This window comes from Typopeltis vanoorti, chromosome 20, assembly GCF_054136105.1.
Source record: "Typopeltis vanoorti isolate ZY-2024b chromosome 20, IOZ_Tvanoo_1.0, whole genome shotgun sequence".
NCBI classification, from domain to species: domain Eukaryota; kingdom Metazoa; phylum Arthropoda; class Arachnida; order Uropygi; family Thelyphonidae; genus Typopeltis; species Typopeltis vanoorti.
Genome location: NC_143568.1, coordinates 108,407,197 through 108,433,503, shown reverse-complemented (window position 1 = coordinate 108,433,503; position 26,307 = coordinate 108,407,197). Strand labels below are relative to the sequence as shown.

Sequence of the window (26,307 nt, the reverse complement as noted above, 5' to 3'; positions counted from 1 at the left end):
ATCACATCCCAAGTATCTGAAAGTGTTTACTTGTTCTAGTATTTTATTATCTATCACTATTTTACTTCTTATTGGATTTTCTCCTTTGAATGCCATTATTTTTGTTTTTTCTTTAGATATTGTCATATTATATTGCTTTGAAATATCATTTAATGATTTTAATGATCTTTGTAAGTCATCTTCTGATGTAGCTAATACTATTTGATCATGCAAATAGTAGTGTATCTATCTTAATTTGCAGGGTCATTTGTATATCTTGCACATTTGTATAGCTTCTCTTGCACATTCTCGTAACACATGGGCTGATATTCCATCAAACCCAATGGTAGTGTTAGCATTAAGGTTCTGTAATATATTAAGCACCTCTATTTTGTCTATCTCTAGACTCTCATCAGTCAATGACACATTTGACACTGCATTATCACAACCAAGATGGTACACTTTTGCAAAATGATCACTAAGCAACTCGACTATTTGATTTGCTTCTGTTATTTCTCTACCTTCAACACTTTTTAAAGTAATCTTTCCATGGTTATTCTTCCTTTTACTTGCCACATAGCGAAAGAACTCCTTAGGGTTTCTTTTGGATTCATCAGGTAGCTTCCTCTCATAATTAGCTTTGGCTTTCCTTACCATACAGGTGACTCTCTTTGCTTGTACCTTGTACTGCTCATGGGAATGCTCATCACCTTTTTCTTTATACTTCCTCCACAGCCTTTTTTTTATCTGCAACTCTTGCTTAATAATATTATTCATCCATCTTACTCTTACTTGATTTCTCCTTCTGACTCTGGGAATACACTCTGTTACAGCTTTCTTTAAATACTCCTTAACAATCTCCCACGCATCAACATCATCTCTCCCCCTTCAAATTCTCATGCCATAGAATTGCTGAAAGCTGACTTCTCAACTTGTCATAATCATCAGCCTTGTAATTCCACATATAGCCCTTCTTAACAGAATATTCAGCACATCTTACAATCTCCCAGGTCAAGACCACATGATCGCTTTCCCCAAGTGGAGATAGTGTAACTAAATGACTTATTGATATGTTTTCTGATGTTATGACCAGACCTAACACTCTAGAATCTCTAATACAGCAATTAAGAACTGTATAAACTCCATTTTCTTTGTTCTTGTGACCATTCCTTCTCCCAATCTATGTCCCCAAAGTTAAAATCCCCCATAATAATTACTCCACCTTAACTCATCATGCTAATTTGCCAATACATACTATCTACATTCTCCCTTATACCCCCTTGGATATAAGTATATGTAATTGGTTGTTGCTATAGCAACAACAAATTACATATTTCACCTTGTTGATCGCTATCTCACACCAAACAGCCTCGAATGAACTGCCCTCTACATACCTGTCACCTTAAGGCACTTCTACCTTTTTTCGACTTTAACGCTTCGTCTATCATTAGTACCCCCCCCCCCCCACACACACCCATTCTGTCATCTCTGTCTTGCCTGAAAATACTGTACCCCTTACATTCAATTGCTATAACTATATCATTCTTAGTTAACCAAGTCTCACTGATCCCTATAATTTTTGGCCAAGTTGTACTAAGTAATGACAAAAATTCTTCGCACTTATTCCGAATACTTCGAGCATTAGTATACATAAATTGCAATACTCCCTTCCTCCCATAATCTTCCTGTGTGTGTGAATTAGCACACTCTGTATACTGTTAATTTTCTGTGAACAGTTAATTCCAAATTCACAGCAATTAATGACCTTAGTACTATTTACAGCTGACTCTATCACCTGCCTCCCTAGCAAATCCCATTTCCCTGTTTTTGACCATTTACTTTATCCTTTATCAATAAATGTTCTAAATGCTAAGTGCCCAATCCATTTAAGTGCAAACCATCTCTCTTAAAATACTCCTTTCTTTTATCAAACTCATCCCAGACATTCATAAAATGAATATTCAGTTTCATTTCTTTGCAAAAGCTTTTACACAATCTTGACATCATTCCATTTACTATAATTGCTCTTCTGTTTAATTCATCACTGTCAAATCTTGGTAGCACACTCATGATCTTTCCACTCTTGATCTTTGCATTCATTGCTATCATTAAATCCTTCATCCTGTCTCACAGAAAATCTTTCACTACCTAGATCATTCGTCCCTATAACTACAATAATCTCACTCACTCTATCTTTCTGCAATTTCACAGCCTCGGTTATATCCTTAATATTTGACCCGGATAACATGCTTTAATTACTCTACCATCCTTCACATCCTTAATTATAGAATCCCCATACAGCACAATATCTTTTCTGCTCCTTCTTAACTTGACATCCTTTACCCCCCACTGATGCTTGATTTTGTCCCTCATCTTCTCCCACATTCTTTTGTATATCACTCAGCAATTTCTGCTGAGTGATATACATTTCACTCAGCAGAAATTTATGTATTTCTGCACTATTTATTCCATGCACACACTCACTTAATCTGTTACTAAATAATCTGTCATTCTTAATCCCCCCATACCCATAAAAGACATTAGAACATATTGAAATGCTGAAAGATAGACTATACAATTTGGTCAGATCAAAATTATAAAATATATTGCAGTCATCTAAAAATATCAGTTCTTTTGTCTCAGAAGAACCTGCACAACACAGTCCACTCCACATGCCTCCATCAGCCACACTTTTTTATACTCATCAGACATTTCTTTTTTATACAGCTGTATAAAAAAGGAATGTCTCCTATGAGACTGATAACCCCCAACTGTGAAGTCTTGATGATCACCCAAACTTGGGACGTTAGACAAACCAAATGTATCATCATCTCATCTTCTTTATACCCTCTTTTACCTTGCAGTGTCGAGGGTCCATTGATCATTGGACCTCAATCCGTTTGCAGGATAAGGTGGTCAGCCCTATGCCCCGGTATATATGGCCTGTAGTGTTAAGTTCTCAAGGCCAGTTTGCCTGCTTTGCGGGATGAAAACCCCCAAAATAAACTGAGGAAAAAACCCTGCTGTCCACGCCCAAGACTGGCTAACTTGGCTATGGCTGAGGACGATCCTTCAGCTCCTCACGTCACAAACGGGAATCGAACCTAGGACACTCCTTCCCCAGGCATATGGTTGCGAAGCGCATAGCCACTAGGCTAACCGCACGGACTATGTTTAGTGTAACATATGTTACACTAAAACTTCGGTTTCCATACAAGTCAATTAATACAGGCTAAACAGTTGATACACCAGAAGATGTGAAATGGACTGCACAATCTTTCATTTCCACCCTGATATCAGATTCTAGAGGTGATACCATAGACACACAAGATGATAAAGATGTCAAGCAATCTGGACTGACATACCCAGCAACCACAAAAGAAATGGTTGACCCAGGTGACATATCAAAACCAGAAAACAAATGATTGATGTCATCACTACCCAAGATTCAGCATCAGAAACTGAATGGGACAATACATTGGCATGAACATATTCATCTGAATTGATGAAAGGACCATTGTCATCACTACCCAAGACTTCCATTGGTAGGTGAGAATTAGCTGCAGAAACTGAAAGGGACAACACACTGGCATGTACACATTCACCTGACAGCTAGCCCTCAGCAATCAGATCAAGGCCGCTTGAATGTTGATTTAAATGACCATACTCATTTGGCAAAATTATGTTAAACATTATATCAAATAATTAATATATAATTTAAAATCACATTATGTGATATTACTACATTATAGTAACAAAGAACTTACACTTATAATAATAAAAGTAATAATTGGGAAGTCTTTAATATATTAATGCATGATTTCAACTTTTCAACAATCATCTGAAAAGTCTCAGAGAGAAATAACATTTCATATTATTTCAAATCTGAGATAAGCTAATGGCTTATCTCAGATTTGCTTGATTTTTGTTGTTCTCTTTGGAGATATCTACGATTTAATCAGTACTTGTGTAACAATAACAACTAATAAAATACTGATTCAAAAAAAAAATGTAAAATGGTTTCACATACATCTAAGGAATGTTATCCCAAAACATTAGTATATAAAATAATTCTTATTCAGATTAAAATAAAGGAATTAAGGTAAGTTTTTATAATCTGATAAGATTCATTTTTCCGTTCATCAGTGTCTTAATGAACATATGTCCCTATCTACACTTTATCTGTTCTGTTGTAAGATCATTGATTCAGTGTTGAGTGGGGGGGGAGTCTATTATACAAATATAGATTTAAAACATACTGTCCTTGGAATTTGCCATAGCAGTTGTTTCTTAACATCTAAGGGATTCTTTGAGATATTTTGCCCACTTTTGCAGTGAGTTCTATAAACTTCATCACTGTCCACCATTAATCTTAAATCTCCCCTCATCAGTTTCTTGCAGATTTCCATCTGTGTAACACTTAATCTATAGCTTTTTTCCATCCCAACATATGTAAAGCTTTGACATTGAATTAGTAGCCATTATCTTTTGTCCAAACTACTAGTCCATTTATATGATCCTGTAGGATCTTTATCCTTACTTTCAATAAAAGTAAGGATAAAGATCCTGTCACTGATGCTTTCCACAGTTTAGCATTGGCAAACAACTGGATGTTTGAGGTCCGATGATCAATGGACCCTCGACACTGCAAGGTAAAAGAGGGTATAAAGAAGATGAGATGAGATGAACAACTGGATGTTACATCTCACATAATGTTTAATATTATTAATATAGAAACTGAACAGCAGTAGTGGCCCAACTACAGAGCCATGTAACATTCCAGTGGCAACTGTCATGTCATTAATTCAATTACTCCCCATATGGTCCTCTGATTTTATTATTGTTATGTTACTCACGGGCACCTACATGGACCCATTGTGGTCCATGTAGTTCAAAGGCCCATTGGGAGAGACCCAACCTATCCACATAATATCTATCATACCTCTCTTTGACATTCATTGACAAAGTACTCACAACTGATGCTGGTGACCCATTTTACTCATTCGTCACTAAGTAAAAAAAAAAAATCTAGTCAAGTCCTTGACAACCATACTCTTACCTGGTTTCCAGAAATGACCGCTTGTTATGCCTCTCTAGCCAAGTGTTGAAATATTTCCTCTACATCAATCTTACAAAATCTTTTTAGTAATGTACAAGTTTCTATCATATATAGCTCTTTCCCACTTATCAGGCAACTTTTGCAATCCACAAACCTTCAATCTGTCATCATAGGGAGCATTCCACTGACTACTTACATTGTGTTCACTTGCCTCTATATCCTCTCCCTCATCCCCAAGAAACTGAGGAGACCAGACCTTGAGCACCTTAATCCAAATGGAAATGCATCAAAGACTTATAAAAAGAATGATATACTACACTTTACACTATATGCTTTCTGATGTCTGTTTTTCAGCCATTCTCTCAATAGATTTGTGTTCATTCCCATTTTCTCCTTATGCAGTACAGCTCCATGTGGCAACCTGTCAAACATTTGCGAAGTCCAACACTTATGGTGTAGCCATTTTCTTTTATCTAACTCATCTGCTACTTTATTGTAGAAAGTGATTAAATTATTAAGACAAGTTATTCCCTTCATAGAGCCATGTTATCACATGGCTCTATGAAGGGAATAACTTCATGGGTTATATGTCTGTCTGTCTTGGAGCCTCCTTTATGTAATGTTTGCCCTCTTTCCACTTTGTTGGCAGAATGTGAAAGGATGGGGAAGTGATAATTCTTGTATTACAGTATGCAGTTTTATTATTTTTCTAACACCTTTTTGAAATTATTTTTAAGGTAATAGTATTCTAGAGTTGAATTTTGTTCAGTTATTGATGTTTAATTTTATTCACTTACATGAATAAGTTAAATATCATTATTTGTTTTTACAGGGGAAAAGGAAGACTATTGATGAGAATGCAGATGATCCTCACTATAAAGACTGCATTCTTCAAAATGATAAAAAGAAATACAAGATGGAAGGGGAAAACAGAATTTCTATTGACTCGTTTAAAGATCTTCATGAAGTGAAACATAATGACCAAAATTATAAACAGTTAAAAATTTCAGATATGAAAAGAAAAATAGATATTTGTACTGAAGATCACATAAATAAAAAGAACAGGACTGACTTTGAGGTCCAGAATGATTTCTCCAATAATGAGATTAGAATGCTTGTAAGTGGTAAGTTACATATATGTTGGCCACAATGTCAGTTTTTTTTTTAATTTCTCTCTCTCTTTTGGTTTACTAAGTACAGGTGTATGTGTGAAGAGATACCATTATATTAATCCCGATGTTAAGATGATATATTTCGATAGATTAGATTTCTGAAAGTTCTTCAAATCCAGATGATCTATGTGTAATGAAGATGTGTGTGTGCACGTGTATACTGAATACTTTCACAGGTTGTATTTCTATGTTTAAATTTCTGTAGCTGTTATTCATGTTACAGTTTCTGAAACAGAATTACAGAGACATGGAATGCAAATAAATTTCTTAACTAAAATTAATTATTTACAAGCTGACCTTTTATTAGAGGTCATACTACATACTTATTGAAGATGCAAACCAAAATGACCTGGATAACAAGGACAGTTACATGCGTGGAGGTCAACAGTGGTGATTTTTGTTGTTAATGCTGATGGGTTGATAGGGTGGGTCACCAAAATCTATGTAAGATTCATACTTCCTGTTTTGTTATAGTTATTCATGTTCTGTAGAACTTGTGCTGCTTCCAGGAACAGTCTCTCCAATTTAAACTGGGATTTTATGAAGTAGCCTGTTTTCCCCTACATCTTATGAAGTTGTCTCTCTAAGGCATGTTAAGATAGGCCACTTTTTGGTTCTCCATTCTGGATGTGTTTTTTATGTTCTTTTTTTCCTGACTAAAGTAGTCTATACAAAATGTTGGGTTCCAAATTGGCTGGGGATGCTGTAGCCTCCTGGGAAGGAGAGAGGGTCCAGATGATCTTTGATTTGTCTTGGGCAGGAAGATACTGTTTAGAGATTTGTATACTGTTCTGATTCTCTGTCATTTCTGGAGGAAGCCCAGTTTATCTGTCATGCCTTTGATGTAGAATAAAGAAGTTTTTTTTTTTTTGTCCATTTTGTTGGAATGATGTGAGTAGAGCCAGTTGTTCCAAGTGCAGTGCTGGTCCTGAGGATATTTTCATCACAGGATGAACTATTTTGGTCAAGTAGTTAAATCCTTATCTTTTTCTGTAGACAGAAAAGGATAAGGATCTCTTGGGTGAGTAAAATATAAAGGAAGGGGATACAACTATTGTTTTCCTTTCAATGGTGAAGCAGATCCTCAGGTGTTGGCTGTTGAGGTGTTCTAAAAACGTTTCCACATGTCACTGATATGTGCAAATGGAGAAGACATTGTCCATAGCATAGCTATATTGTGGATTTGAGAGTGGTGAGTTTAGGGCTGTCTTTCCAAAATGTTCCATGAAAAGATTGGTGAGGGGAGCCCACTGTGCCTTCAGTCTGCTCGTAGGTTCTTTCCTTGCCATGTAAAATAGCCCAAGTTCATGGTAAAACTTAACAAGGCTGCTATGTCAGAGGTGCAAGAGTATCTGAATTATAGTAGAACCTCGGTTGTCAAACGACTCTCATCTCGAACAAATTGGTTTCCGAACAGAATCTCGGTTCCTGAACAGGCAAACCGGCAACCACATGCTCCATGGGCTGAGATGTACGGTGGGAGAGCATCAGTTATGCGGCAGCCACCGCTCAGTGCAGACACATGCTCAAATTTGCAGTGCTTTTTCTTTGTGTTTTGTTGTTTTTTCATAAATTATTATTAAATAAGCCACCATGGGACCGAAGAAGGATAATCATATCAGCAAAGCGAAAAGAAAAGTTCTTAGAACCATGATAGAGGTGAAAAAAGAAATCATATCCAAACATGAAAATGGCATTTGTGTCTCGGATCTTGCTAAGCAGTTCAGTATGGTGAAATCAATGATCTATACAATACTCAAAAATAAAGAGAATATCAAGGGAGCTGATGTTGCAAGAGGAGTGAAAGTTCTTACTAAACAAAGATCATAGACAATTGAAGAAGTGGAAAAATTGTCTGATTTGGATAAACGAGAAACAGTTAACTGGTTATTGTGTTTCTGAGGCTATAATTTGTGAAAAAGCAAGACGATACATGATGACCTGTTAAAGAAAAATCCTGGTACGAGTGCTGATACTGATGTGTTCAAAGCTAGTAGAGGATGGTTTGAGAAATTTAAGAGGAGAAGTGGCATATATAGTGTGGTTAGGCATGGGGAGGCTGCGAGTTTGAACCAAGAAGCTGCTGAGAAATATGTGCAAGAATTTAGTGACTGTGTAAATGCTGAGGGTTTTCTTCCCAAACAAGTGTTCAACTGTGATGAAACCGGCCTATTTTGGAAAAAAAATTGCCAAAGATTACCTACATCACTCAGGAGGAAAAAGCATTGCCAGGACACAAACCAATGAAGGAGAGGCTGACTCTTTTGCTATGTGGAAATGCAAGTAGGAATTTCAAGGTCAAGTCATTGCTTGTGTACCACTCCACGGGTGTTTAAGAAAAATAATGTGATAAAAAGTAAATTGTCTTATGTGGAGAGCTAATAGTAAGACTTGGGTAACTAGGCAATTTTTTATTGAGTGGATCCATGAAGTCTTTGCTGCAAGTGTGAGAAAATACCTTCAAGAAAAAAAAATTGCTAATTAAATGCCTTCTTGTGATAGACAATGCTCCTGCTTGCACTCCAGGCTTGGAGGACGAGTTAGTGGAGGGGATTTTATCACACTGAAGTTCCTGCTCCTAACACAACTCCTCTAATCCAGCCCATGGACCATGTCATTTCAAACTTTAAGAAACTCTACACCAAAGCACTGTTTCAAAGATATTTTGAAGTGACCTCTGACACAGAATTAACACTCTGGAAAAATCACTTTCAGACTTACAGGACCATGAACTCGGCCTGGAGGAAATTGTGGCCAAACTGCATAGCATACCAAGACATTAAGGGCTTTGAGGCTGAGTATTTTGCCCTTGTCGATAATATTGTGCCTCTGGAAAAAAGCATGGGCTTGGAATTTGGCAATGCGGATGTGGAGGACCACAGGAATGAGCTCACCACGGAAGAACTGGAACACCTTCAGAAGGTGCATCAAAAGATGGAGGAAATGTCTTCAGACACCTAAGAAGGAAGGGAGGATATTCCTAGTTCTTTGATCAAAGAAATGTGTGCGAAATAGGATTAGGTGCAAAGTTTTGTGGAAAGATATCACCCTGAAGCTGTCGCAAACTGCATCATAAACCTTTTCAATGACAGTGCCATGTCTCAATTCATAAACATTTTAAAACGCAGGCAAAACAAATCTCATCGGACAGGTATTTACTGAGACAGAGGCTCAGTGTGTCTCAAGCAGAGTCGAGTGGTGCCAAGAGACAGAAAAGGGAAAGAGAAAAAACCCAAGAAGGACAGTTACCTGATGTTTTTATGGAAGGGGACTCCTCTTTCTCATCTCCTTCCACTTATGCCATCAACTCTCCTCCATATAGTTAAAGTGAAGTTAAATTTTCGTCTATATTTTATCTATTTATTGTATTTATTCTTTTTGCAGAAGATTTTATACATTTTCATTGTTTTTGTATACGATTTTATGCATGAAGTACTGTTATTAAGGTTTAAATAAGCAATCATCTCGGGTTCAAGAACGGATTAATCCATTTTACATTAATTCTTATGGGAAAACGGTTTCAGTTTTCAAACAAATCGGTTCTCGAACTGCCTTTAGGAATGAATTATGTTAGACAACCAGGTTCCACTGTACTGCTGAGGTTTCTTTTAAAGGTAGATTTGTGAATAGGGAGGCTATATCAGAACTGACCATGATGTCAGTGTCTTTAAGGATCGAGTCTGACAAGCAAGATTTGAAGTGCACAGAATTTTTAACATGGAAGGAAGTGTGGCATAACGAGAGAGAGAGCACTTGGGCTAAGTGTTTGGCTACTTTATTAGTAGAAGAATCAATACTGTCCACTGTTTGTGTATTTTTGGTGGTTTAAGTTTTGGATTGTTTCTGAAGGCTATGATATAACTTTGTCTAATAAGTTTTTGTGTTTAGGTATGTCTGTGTCTATTAAGCAGTAAACAGATTGATCTCTGAATAGGATAGGAAATTTTAAAATATCAATGTCATGAATCCTTAACCAGCATTCATGACATTGTGCACATCTAAGGACGCATTTATCACCTTGAGACATCCAAATCTGACTGAATCCCAAATTTACTGTTACCAATAACCACATTCTATCTAAACTATCCAAACTACACTTATTCCTTCTGCTGTATGGTTGGTACTTATGCTTTTGTGCACTGATATTCCTTGTCATAGGATGCATAATCTTGGTTCTTCTCCTTTTTGACTTTCTGTGGTTTAAGATTTCCTTGCTTCATTATGCATTATTCATCTGCTGTCTTTACTGTTGCTCCAGTTACGAAAATCATTCCGACCTCTTCGACTTCCTATCCTTGAAGTTTGATTTCTTGTAATCTTAACAGTTAATTCATCTTGTGTGTCCACAACTGGTTGCCATGAGCTGACCTGGTTGAGTTTATGAGGCATGTCTTTTAATATTTTTATTTTTGAAAAGTATAACTGGCCTGTTTGACCTTGTATGTATGGTAGTGATAGAGAAAAAAAAAGAAAAGTTTACCTCAAGTTTTCCTTGTATTTACAGCAAACATTGCTCAAGCTACTATCAAGCAGTTTTTCATTGCTTGGAAAACTCGTTTTTTATGGTCGAACTTTTTTTGGTATACTATTTGAGAACAACAATGTCATGGATAAATAGGAAACTAATTTGAAAGTATCATCTGAAGTGTGAAAATATGGTTATATTTATTCTGCTTTAACAATCTGACACACGTACATACACCTTTTTGCCTCATGGGACACTGTTTAGTTAACTAATATTTAAAAATAATTGCATATAGAGATTATTCCACATTTCCTCCAGTATTGCATTACTTAAGCAATGACCTACAGAACCTATTGTTAGTACTATTTTATAGAGCTTTAAACAAATATACATCCCTTTAATTTGCTGCAAAGTGCCAAGTGAGCCAGAATTTGGTAATTTGACAAGTATGCAATGTCCAGAATCATTGCTTTGCACAAGCAGTGAATTCTGAACATTGATGAGTATGATGCCAGAAAATAACACTTGTTTTGCTAATCTTTCTTCTCCCATCTTATTTAAGTGACCATACTACTTGTAATTAGCTCTGCTAACAGATTCCTGAATAATAACCAATGCCAAGTTCTTTCCTAATATCCTCATTTTTAATGATACTACCATATGCCGGCAAAGGTTGGTCGATTGGTAGAGCCTCTGCTACTAATGGCTCAGTTAAGTAAGTTTGAGCGCGGTTAGTAGTTGGAAGGGGCCAATCATTCGATGCTGTTGGCACACTCTCCCTCGATGAGTCTTTGGACTTCCTGGAGGTGTCAAATAATAATAATAATATGTTCACTTCCCTAATCTTTCTCAGAATTCTCGTATCAGTAGTCTCCAGTCTTTGATCAAGCATTTTCTTTCTAACCCAGCTCTCAGATCCATAAATTAAAATTGGTCTTGTATACAGCTAATATTATTATTTTGACTAATTTCTCTTATTCCATATAAATTTATGTAGTTGACTTCCTACCATACCAGCTTTATTTAATTTTCCATCTTTCTTAAAAATTGCCTAAATAGCTGAAATGTTTTATTTCTATAACTTTTCCATTAAGGATGAATTTCATATTTTCCATGTTCCTGTGTATTTTTGTAGTTGTCTTTTTACTGTGATTTTCATGCCAGATTTATTTCAACAATCATTCAATTTAGTCAGGGAATCTGTCAGACTTGTACTGGATTTATTTAGAAGTATGATGTCATCTGCATGAAGTAAGAGCTGCGATTAACATCACCAGTTGTGATGTCAGGTTTAATACCACTTTCCTTCATAATGTGATCCATTCGATATAGATAATGAATAATAGTGGAGATAATGTGCACTCTTGTTGAATGCCTGATTTAACATCAAACCATTTCACTGTACCTTCTTCAATTCTAACTGTTGACTTACAGCTGATAGAGACTATTTTTTGCTTGGGATAATGACCCATTTACACCATATAACTACCGTTTTGAAGAGCTTTCCTTTTGGCACCTTGTATTATGCCTTTTCCAGATCTATAAAACTTAATGCATATCCTTGTTATATTTTCGTGATTTTACAACTATTTGTTTAAAGTAAAAATGTGATTCTGACAGTCTGTTTCGCCTCTGTATCCATCTCATTCTTCAACAAGCTTCTCTTCCACAACTTTGGTGGATTAGATGCAGATAATTTTATATGGCTAAAAGTTCATTAATGTAGAGATTATAACAATCTAATAGTTTGTATAGCACTACCATGCTCTGTAAACTTGAAATGATTTTTTTAAGTATAGAGTTTTATTATGGAAGCACTTAAAGGAGAGAGGGCAAATGTGTCATATACTACAGATTAATAGGAAATATGATCTTAAAAATTTCATTGTCTAAGATGTCCATTCTGGCATGTTCTTTATTATCTGCTTGAGTGACAGTTTCATATAACAGTCTATTAAAAAGTCCTTGCCAAAGCATTATGGCATTGAGTGTTCTAAAGGAAATTCATTATAGCAAACCTACAATAACATTTAACTTGTATTTACTGCAAACTTTTGAATTTCTGATAGGTTTTAGTTGGAGTATGCAAACTGGTAATTTATAGCATGTTACATGGCACTCACTATATTTACAGATATTTCTTTTTTTACAGAAGATGTTCCATCTACATATTGGAAAGAGTTAGCAGAACAAAGAAGAATAGCTTTAGAAGAAACATTGACTGAAAATGAGTTGGTAAGTTGTTTTTAATTGTAGTCTCTCTCTCTCATTGTACTGCAGGGCTATCCAACCTTAGGTAATCTGAGGGCTGCATTAGAAAAAAAAATTATCTAAGTGCCGCATCACAGTGCATATCTAGTAATTTGGTAGCAGCAGCGACACAACCTCAAAAGCTGAACAAACAAACAACACTAATTGCACGCTCATGTTCCCCTTGAGCACCCAGAGCACGCACGTTGGAACAAAACAGTGTAAGAACGCTTCTTTGACACATCTAATATTTGAAAAACACATGGGTATATAGTGATGTAAAAACACCAAATAAAATTATCAACATTGAGATTATCGATTAGTGATAGAATTAAAATATCAAAGACACATTAAATTCTAATTGTTATTTTATTTTTTTGCTCGTGAAAATCAAAACCCACAGGCGGCCGCATGGACAGCCCTGTTGTATTGGATTGAATAACCTTATCACAGTCAATTTACTTTTTAAGAAAAACTTAAATGTTATGCTATAACACTTTTAAAGCAGTTTACATAGTTTCATTTGTCTAGCATCTGCGTACATTCTCTGGCTAGTTTGTTTATTTTAAAAGATAAAAAGCTCAAGTTTCTCAAAAACAAAACAAAAGAAAAACATCTTCACAGACTAGCTAACTCTCCTCTAGTTGAAAAGCCCTTATAAAGGACTGTTTTTAAGGTTCACATCGAGATTTGTATCCTAAAAGAATTCATTTAGGATTCTTTTGACAAAAACTTTCTTTCTGACAAATTATCAAAAAAAATGATAAACTTATCATTGTAGACAACTTGGACATAGTCATTATTCACCAACATTCTCTTGACTGAATCTCTTCAGTTATCACAAGACTTCCCACCTGATGTATTAAAGATTTTTGAATTTCCCCTAGATGTTTCAATTTGGGGGGGGGGGACAAAATCTACAAGCAAAAGGCACAAACATAGAGCCACTCTCCACTTAGCTACTACCTGGAACATTTAGACAATTATATTTTACTATTTTACACCCACCCAGCTACTAACCCTATGTAAATCCCATATCTGCCCATCTTTAGAATACTGTTCATACATTTAGGGTGGTACACCTAAAACCTAAAAATTCTTGATGCTCTCTAGAGGAGAGCAATTTGGCTCAGAGATGACCCTTCCCCGACAGTCTCACTTCAACCTCGATCTCACAACATTTCAGCTGTGTCTCTTCTATAGGTACTTTCATGGTCACTGCTCCAATGAATTAGCAAACATCATTTTCCCATACTTACTGTTGGCCTGTTGAAACAACAACAGTTACACAACGTTCCATAAGCCTCCTGTTTGCAGTTGTAACAAAAAGTGCAATTTCAAATACACAAACCTGCTTCTTCTCATCTTCATTTGCCTCTGTCCTCTGGAATAGCCTTACTCATAATGTGTTTCCCAACAGCTTCAACATGTGGCTGTTTAAGAAAAATGTCAATAGATTGTTTTCTTTCTCAACCCTTATCTGCACTGTGACAAAGCACTGATATGCTATTGGTTCTTGTACCTCTTGTGTTTGGGATAAATATTAAACAATTTTTTTTTAATTTCATATCCCCATTGAAACTTCTCCAGCAGTGTTATTACAAGGTCACTTTTTTTGCAAGGTTTGCTGCAATAAGGTCACTCTTATTGCAGCAGACATGTAGGAATAAGAATAAGTAATTGATAATTTTTTTTCTTTTTCCACCTTCATAATCATCATCATCAAATTCCTGCCATGTACCTTCAAGGGGTGTACACGATATGATAGTACTACATGAAAAAAATTACGTCATTACTAACTTCCTATCTACAATTTTCCTCCAAATCAGTCTGTTACTTGTGAAGACTCCAACATTATCAGATCTTATATTTCTATCGTCTAAGGCACTTTGTACCATATCAATCCACCTATATCTTGGTTTTCCTCTGGGTCGTTTTGTTGCCAACCTCGCAGAGAACACCTGTTTTGCTAATCTTTCTTCGCCCATTCTGTTTAAGTGACCATACAACCTGAGATTAGCTCTGCTAACGCATTCCTTGTTGCTGACAATGTCAAGTTCTTTCCTAATATCCTCATTTTTAATATGATATTGCCATTGATGCCATCTGTTCACTCCTATAATCTTTCTCAGGACTCTCATATCTGTGGTCTCTAGTCTTTGGTCGAGTGTTTTACTTCTGACCCAGCTCTCAGATACATAAGTTAAAACTGGTTTGAACACTGTCTTGTACAGCTAATTTAGTGTTCCGAACTAATTTCTCTCTTATTCCATATGAATTTATTCAATTGACTTCCCACTATACCAGCTTTGCTGATTCTGTTGTCTATTTCTATATTTAATTTACCATCTTCACTAAAAATCATGCCTAAGTAACTGAAATGTTTTACTTGTTCCACAGGTTCTCCATTCACAATAATCCTGACATTTTCAATGATTCTGCCTATTTTCATTGTCTTTGTCTTTTTATTGCTGACCTTCATACCATATCTATTACAACAGTTATTCAATTTAGTCAGAGAATCTTGCAGACTTGTAGCGGATTTATTTAGAAGTATAACATCATCTGCATAAAGCAAAGAACTGACATTAACATCTCCAATTCTGATATCATGTTTAATACCACTTTCCTTCATAATGTGATCCATATAGATAATGAATAACACAGGGGATAATGTACATCCTTGTCTCACACCAGATTTAACATTAAACCATCTTCCTGTACTTCCTTCAATTCTAACTGCTGACTTACAACTCAAATAAAGACTAAGTATTGCTTGATATATAATACCCATTGACACCATATAACTGTAGCGTATTGAATAGCTTCTCTCTTGGCACCTTGTCATATGCCTTTTCTAAATCGACAAAACTTAAATACAGATCTTTGTTATATTCCCATGCTTTCTCGACTATTTGTCGTAGAGTGAAGATCTGATCCTGACAGCCTCTATTTGGCCTGAATCCAGGTTGTTCTTCACTCAGTCTTTCTTCCACAATTCTTCTCAACCATTGCTCAAGTATACTTGCATAAATCTTTCCAGGAACACTCAGTAGGGAAATACCTCTGTAATTTTCACAATCAGTTTTATTTCCCTTTTTATATATGGGTACTATGAGAGCTCTACTCCAATCATCGGGAATTCGTCCCTCTGTCCAGGCTTTCTGAACTATGCAGTGCAGCCACTGTAAGACTTTTATACCACCATACTTTAGCATTTCTAGTCGAATATCATCTACTCCTGCTGCCTTTCCACATTTCAAGCCTTTGATTGCTTTTTCTACTTCAAGTATGGATATGTATTCCTGACTGCATGCCTGGTCAGTGTTTTTTATCACTGTGCTGTCATCACTGCTTGTTTCATTTAGCAGTTTTTCAAAGTAATTACTCCATACTTCAAGGATATCTTTCTCTCCTGTTTTCATGTCAGTTTTATCATCTCTAACTCCTTTTACAGCACTCTTTCCTCCATTCCTAAGCTTCTTCAACAACCTCCAGAATAGTTTGCCACCTTCTTGATGTTTGTTTTCTATATTCTTGCCAAAGTCCTCCCATGACTTTTGTTTAGCTAATTTTACACAGTGGTTAGCATTCTTGCATTTGTCTCTGTATTCTCTAAGAGCACAAGCTGACTTATTTGCCATGAACTTCTGATATGCTTTTTTCTTTTCCTTCACTGCCTCTTTAACTTCCGTGTCCACCATGGAGTTGTAATTTTTCTATCCTTGCACACAACTTCACCACATGCCTTTCTAGCTGAATCAATCAGGGCTTTCTTCAAGGCTGAATCTCCAAGGTTTGATTCCTGTTCTCAAACTCTTTCATTTTTTCTTCAATAATCTTTGTGTATTTTAGTCTACAGTTCACATCTGAGAGCTGTTAAACTTTTATTCACTTTAAAACTTTCTTACATTTCATTCTTTTCAATATGAAATTCAATTTTATCCTACTCAACACTAAATAGTGATCACTTCCAATTTCAAATCCTCTGTACACTCTGGTGTCCTGCACCAGGAAGAAAATGCTATCAACAATAACATAGTCAATGAGACTTTTCTTATTCCTTGCCTCTTCTCTCTCTCTATGTGAATTTGTGCACATTTTTATGTTGGAACATGGTGTTAGTAATAACCAGTCCATGTCCTGAGCAGAAATCCAACAGATAATTGCCATTATTATTAGCTTTGCTCTTTTCTCCAAATTTTCCCAAAATATTTTTGTTTGTCTCACAATCATTTCCTATTCTGCTAGTTAGATCCCCAACAAGGACCAACTTTTCCTTTTTCATTGTGTCAGTTGCTTTTTCTAAAGCCTCAAAAAATTCCTCCACTTCTATCTTAATAGAACCTTCTATGAGGACCATAGGCACAAATAAGTCTCATTGTCCAGTTCCCCATTCTCTTATTTGCCCACATTACTCTACTTGAGACTGACTGCCATTGAAGAAGATTAGCCTCGTATTTTGTGTTGAATACTATGGCTACTCTTTCTTTTCCTCGATTGTCATTGCCTGAATATAACATTTTGTATTTATTACTCAGAAAGATCTCACCAGTTTTTGTCATTTTTGTTTCAGTCACCCCTATAATGTCCATCTGATACTTATCTAATTCCTCAGCTAACTCCATTTCTTTGCTATTCAGGCTTCTTATGTTGATAGTACCAATCTTTAACTCTGATGTTGAGTTGGGGTGTATTTTCAGATTTGTTCCAGTAGCTGATTCACCCTGGTTCCCTGGCGAAAACAACGGCGACCTTGTTTAACCGGGCGACGCCCCAGCCAGCATGAAATTTTGTCATGTTGTACCATCATTTTTTATTTTGATTTAACCAATAAGAATACAGTTTGGTCGGCTAAATCCCAAATTGCCAGCCCATCGTTCGTTCAGTATCCAAGTAGATACCCAACAGGGTGCACCACGAGAAGGTGAGGATTGGACATTAGATCAGAAGCCCTGGTCGATTTCTGCATTCCTTTAAAGGCTATGTGGAGGTCTCCTCTCAGTTATACAACTTTGACCCCTAAGCACCCCTTATTGATATTTATTAGTTATATTTATAATTAAATTTGTCATCTTTATTTTATAGTTAATTATTAGATTATAAATATATAAATTATACTTTTTTTATGACCACTTTATTTATCATCTGTATAGTCGCATGTTTTTTTTTCCTTGCTCTCTTACTGTACAGTTATTTATATAATAAATAAATATATATATATATATATATATATAGACACATATATTTGGCCCATGATAAAAAAAAAAAAAAGGTAAAGCTTGTTTGGTCCCAAACCTGAAAAAGGTTGTTCATTCCTGCATTTAGGGTAGGGTCACTTTATAACTCTGTGTTTTGTAAATTAAATACATGCATGTTTTTTGCATTTCAATTAAATTTATGATTTTTTTGAGAATAATTTTTATTTCTTATTATATAGTTACATAATAAAGTAGAGTTACTTCAACAGGAAAATTCATATCTAAAAGAGTTAGTATCTGAAGCACAGCCACTTATTGATCTTGCAAAGGTAAGTATGAAACCAAATATATTGTTTATAATCAGAGATGTTTAATGTGGGTGAACGGTACATTATACTTGCAAACAAACATAAACTTATTTGCTTAAAAAAATACTAAAAAAAATGAAGTACTGAATATGCACACATCAAATTGTAAATATAACTTTTCATGTATTCAGGATTATTTTAGTCAAAATAAAAAATTAAACTTCATGATTAAAGTTTAAATCAAACTATTAGTGTTGTCATTTCAAGTCTTGATTTAGATTACGGTATTGACAATTGTTAAACATAATTCAAATCATGAGCCTGCGTCAGCTATTCTTGAATGAAATCATTAAAATTAATTATAGAAATAAACATTAAGCAAATGATAAAAAGGAAACTTTAATTATGCATTAAAGAAACTTTCACAATTAAACTTTGTGGACATTTTTTTTTTTTTTGTATATAAGGATATATCTGTTTTAAGTCTCATGCTCCCCCCCCCCAACTCCATATTCTCTTAACATTCTCCAAACTATAGCCTTTTTACACAAATTATGGATTCTACAACAGTGTTATAAATAATTATTTTAATTTCCCAATGTTTTGAACTGCATATTAAGGTCATCATCTGGAGTGTATATATATACAGAGACAAGCTAAATTGCATTTCACATAGTATGCTGAAGAGACAATGGTTTGATCAATGGTTATTCTACTGGCCTGACCTCTAGTGAAATTAAAATAAAATTACAATAAATAAATGAAACAAAATAAAATAACTACATCAAAGCTATATTCTATTTAAGAAACCTTCTTTCATATAGATAGTTTGTAACAGTGAAAATAATAGTCTAATTTTACATGACGATTGTTATATTAGATTTAGGATCCTGGATTACCTATGGTGTTTATTTTATTTATCACTTTAATGTATGGAATGTGATATGTAAAGTGAATAAATAAAATAAACACCATAGGTAATCCAGGATCCTAAATCTAATATAACAATTGTCATGTTAAATTAGAATATTATTTTCACTGTTACAAACTATCTATATGAAAGAAGGTTTCTTAAATACAATATAGAATGTATGAAATAATGTCCGTGCGGTTAGCCTGGTGGCTATGCGCTTCGCAACCATATGCCTGGGGAAGGAGTGTCCTAGGTTCGATTCCCGTCGGTGACGTGAGGAGCCGAAGGATCTTCCTCAGCCATAGCCAAGTTAGCCAGTCTTGGGCGTGGACAGCAGGGTTTTTTCCCCAGTTTATTCTGGGGTTTTTCATCCCGCAAAGCAGGCAAACTGGCCTTGAGAACTCAACACTACAGGCCATAGGATACACCGGGGCATAAGGCTGACCACCTTATCCTGTAAAACAGAGTGAGGTTCGATGATCAATGGACCCTCGACACCGCAAGGTAAAAGAGGGTATAAGGAAGATGAGATGTATGGAATGAGGAAAGAGTGCTGTAAAAGGAGTTAGAGATGATAAAGGTGACATGAAAATGGGAGAAAAAGATATCCTTGAAGTAATTACTTTGAACAACTGCTAAATGAAATGAGCAGTGAGGACATAGTGGTAAAAAACACTGACCATGCATGCAGTTCAGGAATACATATCCATACTTGAAGTAGAAAAAGCCATCAAAGGCTTGAAAAGTGGAAAGGCAGCAGGAGTAGATGATATTCAACCAGAAATGCTGAAGTATGGTGGTATAAGAGTCTCACAGTGGCTGCACTGCATAGTTTCAGAAAACCTGGACAGAGGGACGAATTCCCGATGATTGGAGTAGAGCTCTCATAGCACCCATATATAAAAAGGGAAATAAAACTGAATGTGAAAATTACAGAGGTATTTCCCTACTGAGTGTTCCTGGCAAGATCTATGCAAGTATACTTGAGAAACGGTTGAGAAGAATTGTGGAAGAAAAGCTTGATGAAGAACAAGCTGGATTCAGGCCAAATAGAGGCTGTCAGGATCAGATATTCACTTTACGACAAATAGTCGAGAAAGCATGGGAATATAACAGAGATCTGTATTTAAGTTTTGTTGATTTAGAAAAAGCATATGACAAGGTGCCAAGAGAGAAGCTATTCAATACGCTGCAGTTATATGGTGTCAATGGGTCATTATATCTAGCAATACTTAGTCTTTATTTGAGTTGTAAGTCAGCAGTTAGAATTGAAGGAAGTACAGGAAGATGGTTTAATGTTAAATCTGGTGTGAGACAAGGATGTACATTATCCCCTCTGTTATTCATTATCTATATGGATCACATTATGAAGGAAAGTGGTATTAAACATGATATCAGAATTGGAGATGTTAATGTCAGTTCTTTGCTTTATGCGGATGATTTATACTTCTAAATAAATCCGCTACAAGTTTGCAAGATTCTCTGACTAAATTGAATAAATTGAAGAATAATTATTATTCAGTTGAATAATAAGTAGTAGATATGGTATGAAGGTCAGCAATAAAAAGACAAAGACAATGAAAATAGGCAGAATCATTGAAAATTTCAACTGTGTTGTGAATGGAGAACCTGTGAAACAAGTAAAATATTTCAGCTACTTAAGCACAATTTTTAGTGAAGATGGTAAATTAAATATAGAAATAGACAACAGAATCAACAAAGCTAGTATGGTGGGAAGTCAATTGAATAAATTCGTATGGATTAAGAGAGAAATTAGTTGGAACACTAAATTAGCTATATACAAGACAGTGTTCAAACCAGTTTTAACTTATGGATCTGAGAGCTGGGTCAGAAGTAAAACACTCGACCAAAGACTAGAGGCAGCAGATATGAGAGTCCTGAGAAAGATTAGAGGCGTGAACAGATGGCATCAATGGCAATATCATATTAAAATCGAGGATATTAGGAAAGAACTTGACATTGTCAGCATTCAGAAATGCATTAGTAGAGCTAATCTCAGCTGGTATGGTCACTTAAACAATTTTATTGGGACGAAGAAAGATTAGCAAAACAAGTGTTCTCTGCCAGGTTGGCAGGAAGACCAAGATATAGGTGGATTGATACGATACAAAGTGCCTTAGACGATAGAAATATAAGATCTGATAATGTTGGAGTCTTGACAAGTAACAGACTGATTTGGAGGAAAATTGTAGATAGGAAGTTAGTAATGATGTAATTTTTTTCATGTAGTACTATCATATCCTTTACACCCCCTGAAGGTAAATGCAGAAATTTGATGATAATGATGTATGGAACGATTATAGTCTTGTTTATTTTTGTTTTTAAGCGAGGTCTTGTACAGAATTTTGTCGATATTTACAATTAACTCTTAGAGAGAAAGGTTAAGTTGGTAGAACATGTGCCTTCCATATGCTTGAGATTTTTAGATCATCGTCATTGTTAAGATTAGGGTAATTGATAAGAATCCCACAGGTCTTGTGAAATTTACGTTCATTCCATGTTTTAGTATGATGTAAACAACAGGTGCTTTTCCAGTCAATTTATGTTAAGTGTTCAGGTCATGATCAGAAATACCAACTTGACCATAGTTATTATGTATAATGTGTCGTTTATGTTCCTTTTTTCTAGGAATTGTGCATCCTGTTCCTGTAATTTCTATTGTACCTGTAATTTTCCCTATATAGGGGAAATTACAGGTACAATGACTACGGTATACCGTAGTCATTGTACCTGTAATTTCCAAGTCATTGTACCTGTAATTTCACTATCCAAGGATCCACTGACCCACCCCAGGGTTGGCCAGTGGAGGGAGTGGATCCTTGGATGTGTTGAGTAAGTTCTTTAATTTTGCAGGAGGTTTAAAGTTGGCTTTATGGTTGTATTTTTGTAGTATTCTGTTTATTTTGTCTGATATCACTTTAATGTATGGAACGGTTACAGTTTTATTAAAGTCTTGTTTATTTTTGTTTTTAAGTGAGGGCTTGTTCAGAATTTAGTCGATAGTATTTTGGCTAAAACCATTTTTTAGGAAGGTTATTGCTGGTAACTTTAATTAATTTCTAAGTGCTTGTTCATTGGAGCAAATCTTCAAAGCCCTTTTTTTTTTTTTTAGAGTATTAATGACCCATAGTTTTTGTGTTGGGTAGTGGTGGTAGGAGTTTTTGTGTATATATTGGCCAGTATGTGTCAGTTTCTGGTAAACAGTGAAGGAAGGACTGCCAGTGTGACAAGTGTATCTAGAAAGTGAAGTGTGTTCTGCTTTTCAATCTGAATTGTATGCATTTGTGTTGTTTGACAAACTTCCACTCATAAAAGGTCGTAAACCTATAATACATTGCTACTGTGGGTGGGCTGCAGATGTTTTTTTTTATTTTTGTCTGCCGATGGCCAGCAGTTATGAATCAGTTTGTAAGTCTTCTTTCATTTTGTTCTAATTATATTGGAACTAAATATAAGCCAGATCACTTTGATGTCTTAATTTTACCAGTATAATACCATTTTAAGTAGTTATAAGATTGTTATCAAACATTATTTTCAAATGAGGTTATAAAACTTATAGAGAATTTTTGTAGTTGAAGTGAAATCTTTGGTGGAATTTATAGTAGTCCATTCAGTTATTCTGTTTTTATTTCAGGAAATTCTTGCAGGAGAAACTGAAAATGTGGATCAAATGAATGCTGAAATTACGTCCTCTCATTGTTCTTTGCAAAAATCATCTTATGGGATGCCAGCTATTGACAGTTAATTGTTTATCCCTTTTCTGACCATTCAGTAACGTAGCCTGTCACTACTTAAATTCCAACAAAAACTTAAATCCTTCATATTATTTCTTAGTGCATTCAGGCAAAAATAAAATATACTCTCACTGTATATAAAAAAAAATTTGTTTGTAAGCATTATGATGTTAGACTTCCATGACATCTGGTTTAGTGAGCCTAAACATGAGTTACTGCTTCATAAACATGGCAGACTACGTAGATAGGAACTGTATACTATCATAGCATTATTGATTTATATAAAGCTAAATTATCTTGGCTGTGATAGATAATTGACAAAGGTGAGTTATACATTAGGCAGAGATGAGATGATGAATACCAATAACCCTGAATAACTTAGCTTATGATTAACCAAGATTTAGAAGACAGTAATATTCATCTTATGATGCTTTGCTTTGACATGCCATTTATACGATGCTTTGCAGTTATGACCATTGACACAACACTCTTGAATCAACCAATGTACAAGTTTAATGAACTGTTTATGACATCATTGCTCCTGAAAATTTTTCCACTTGGTTATACTATAAATTAAAGATGCGAAGAAATTATATTTTTGGTTTAATCCTTTATCCAAGTGTAACAAATTGGGCAACTTGTATATAGAGAGGCTAATGACTTCACATCACTTGCATTAGAATCCCATAATGGCTCCCACTGATGAGACCTAAATAAAGGTCAAAACTGTCTGGGTAGTGACCTTCCCATAATGCAGATTATACATGTCCACAAGGATATGCCCTTTGCATTATGGGGTACTAAGACAAGTGATGTGGTAATTAGCCTCTATATACAAGTTGCTTCACATTCATACCTTGTTTGCTTACACTTGGGTAAAGGATTAAACCAAGAATGTAATTTCTTGGCATCTTTAATTTAAGTCATTGCTCACTACACCTCTTTGTGTTTTCCTGTGAATTGTAAACTGTTTATAACATTTTATTTTATTGTTGCTTCCAGCAAAAAAAAAAGAAGACTTGTAAACCTATTACATCAGATTCTAAGGTTAAAAGCAAAGGTTAGTTGATTGGTAGAGCCTCTGCTACTAATGGCTCACAAAAAATGTTATGCAAGTTTGAGCGCAGTTAGTAGTTGGAAGGGGTTCGATGCTGTTGGCACACTCCCTTGTTGAGTGTCTTAGGACTCCCTGGAGGTATAACATAATAATAATAAAAAAAAAAATGGTGAAATTTGGTGACAGTGGTGTATGACCTATCAACTGTCTACCTACTCTCCAATGGGCATGTTGTTCATGCCAGAGCAGCTTTTGAGGCAGTTGACTGGTGTTCATTCTGCAGATGTGGCCAATCCACTGCAGTCTACATTTTTGTATTTGTTTTTCATCAGTAGGTTGGTTGTCACACCTTGCACGAATAGTCTTGTTACAGTGATGGCAAGATGCCAAGGATCTGTTGCAGGCATCGCATTTGGAAAACTTCAAGCTTGTTCATGTCTGATGCAAGAGAGTCCATGTTTCTGCTGCATACATTAGGATTGGCATGATCAGTGTCAAGAAGCGGCAAATTTTGGTCTTGTGGAGATGTTGGCTCTCTTCCAGAGGCACCATTTGAGTGAGGCAAAAGTTTGTTTCCTGACCAATCCTACTGTAAACTTCCATTGTGGATGCCACGTTCTTCTCCTGCACAACTGACTACATATTTGAATTTATGGACTTGCTTGATTTACACATTATTAAGATAAACATCAGCCTGTGATCCATCTGTGGTCATAATTTTGGTCTTGTCCACATTGATTCCTAGACCATATGGTTGGGCGATACAGGCAATTTGGTAAAGGATGTTGGTAGCCACTGCATTTGTGTCAGCAAATATGACACTGTCATCTGCAAACATCAAGTCAGGCATGAAGTTGTTTGTACCGTACTGAACTCCATGTCTGCCCTTGAAAGCTCTCGTAATGTTATCAATCACAATGTTGAAAAGGACTCTAGTTCGGACAGGAAAATCCTCAGCTGGTAGAACCAGTGTATGATGCTTTTAGGAGTTGAATAATCTTTGGTGGCACATGCTTATTTTCTAACACCTTCCACAAGGTGTTCCACAATGAACACAGTCAAATGCAGACTTAAAGTCGATGAAGACGTTCATGGTTTGCTTTCCATGTCGGATTCTTTTCTCCATCAGTTGGCGAATGGCAAATATATGATCAGTGCAGGCTTGATGCAACCTGCTGGTCTGTTCATGGCACTTCTAGCCTTCCTTGTTCTTAGTGAAGTGAAAAGTGCTACAATAGTTAATACTACAGTTATCCATAAACATGACAATCTTATTTAGCAAAATGGAAACACTTAATGGTGTGGTGGATTAATGACTTAACTGGATGGTGTTTTCCCTTAAGCAAGCTATTCAGAATAATTTTTTTCAAATTGTTCATAATTTTGTCAAATTTGTTCAGATAAAGGTTTCCTATATGCACGTGACTGCTTAAAAATGGTATTGAACAATCACGTGTATCTACAAGTGGGGGTCAAAAATTATTCTGGATAGCTTAAGGGAAAACACCAGTCAGTTAAGTATCCACTTCCTGTTGTATTATTAATTTTAATAAAATCTAGAAATCTTTCCTCTACTGTATTTGTATAATATCTTTAGTTTCTTCATTTTTTTTTCTTTTATAGAAACATATCTTACAATTAAGGACATTTGCTCCTGCTGCGAAATATCAGTAGTGCAATCAACAATTATTGAAAAATACTTAGCATTTATTATTTTAGATACATTTTTTATTTTATTTCGTTACTCAATATATTAATGATTTCGTTTTGTATACATTTCCCTAAATAATGAACATGAATTTCATTGTTTTTTGTGTGTTCTACATGTTTTTGTAATACGCTGTCAAATTCAGCAAATAATTCAATCAGTTTCAAAAATTTTCCATTAGTATTTGCATATAGAGTATCTGAACTTCCTCTGGATGCTATGTTTTCTTCTGCAAGAAATTTAATAACCGCTATTATGCGTTTTAAAACATGCATCCAGTGTTCTTGTTCGTTTTTGAGTAATTTTAGCTGATGTTGATCAATTGTAGTTTCATTTTTCAAACACTTTTCCAAATCAATCCATTTTTCAAAATTATTAGAATGTTCTTGGGATTTTTCGTGGCACTGAAGAACTTGGGACATATGTTTCCAATCGTTATT

The 26,307-nt window shown here is 35.4% G+C and overlaps 1 protein-coding gene across 1 annotated transcript in view; it reads left to right on the top strand.

Annotated features, from left to right (window-relative positions):
* Positions 1 to 25,842, top strand: part of geminin (geminin DNA replication inhibitor) — a 41,403-nt gene extending 15,561 nt beyond the window's left edge. The window contains exons 3-6 of the mRNA XM_090410329.1: positions 5,871 to 6,162; positions 12,828 to 12,910; positions 18,366 to 18,455; positions 23,003 to 25,842. Of these exons, the coding sequence (XP_090266455.1) occupies positions 5,871 to 6,162; positions 12,828 to 12,910; positions 18,366 to 18,455; positions 23,003 to 23,113 (576 nt within the window). The 3' untranslated portion in view covers positions 23,114 to 25,842. The remainder of the gene's footprint in view (positions 1 to 5,870; positions 6,163 to 12,827; positions 12,911 to 18,365; positions 18,456 to 23,002) is intronic.
* The last annotated feature ends 465 nt before the right edge of the window (positions 25,843 to 26,307 follow it).